Source organism: Penaeus monodon, chromosome 19, assembly GCF_015228065.2.
Source record: "Penaeus monodon isolate SGIC_2016 chromosome 19, NSTDA_Pmon_1, whole genome shotgun sequence".
Lineage (NCBI taxonomy): Eukaryota > Metazoa > Arthropoda > Malacostraca > Decapoda > Penaeidae > Penaeus > Penaeus monodon.
This window is the reverse complement of record NC_051404.1, coordinates 27,994,128-27,994,384: the sequence shown is the minus strand read 5'-3', so window position 1 is coordinate 27,994,384 and position 257 is coordinate 27,994,128. Positions and strand designations below refer to the sequence as shown.

General features: G+C 59.1%; 1 protein-coding gene across 1 annotated transcript in view; it reads right to left on the bottom strand.

Moving 5' to 3' along the window:
- LOC119585375 (histone acetyltransferase KAT7-like) overlaps nt 1-257 on the bottom strand; it is a gene marked incomplete at both ends in the record, with an annotated part of 12,263 nt that overhangs the window by 3,456 nt on the left and 8,550 nt on the right. The window contains 1 exon segment of the mRNA XM_037934042.1: nt 54-200. Coding sequence (XP_037789970.1) covers nt 54-200 — 147 coding nt within the window.

The following is a 257-nucleotide window of genomic DNA, read 5'->3' as shown; positions in this document are numbered from 1 at the left end:
AAAGGAGAGAGGCAAGGAAACCACAAACTCGGCCCGCCGACGAGGAAACCCACCCTTGATATAGACATTCTTCTCCGTGTAGGTGGCCAGGTAGCTGAGCAGGAGGTCCTTCCAGTAGGAGCGGTACGAGATGAGACCCAGGTCGCTCAGGGGCTTCTCGGGAGACCCGATCTTGCCCTCGTTCTTCGTCAGGAGGTAACCTGGAGGAGAGGCACGCAAGGGGGGTTAGGGCAAGCAGCGTTCGGTCACTCGTTGGG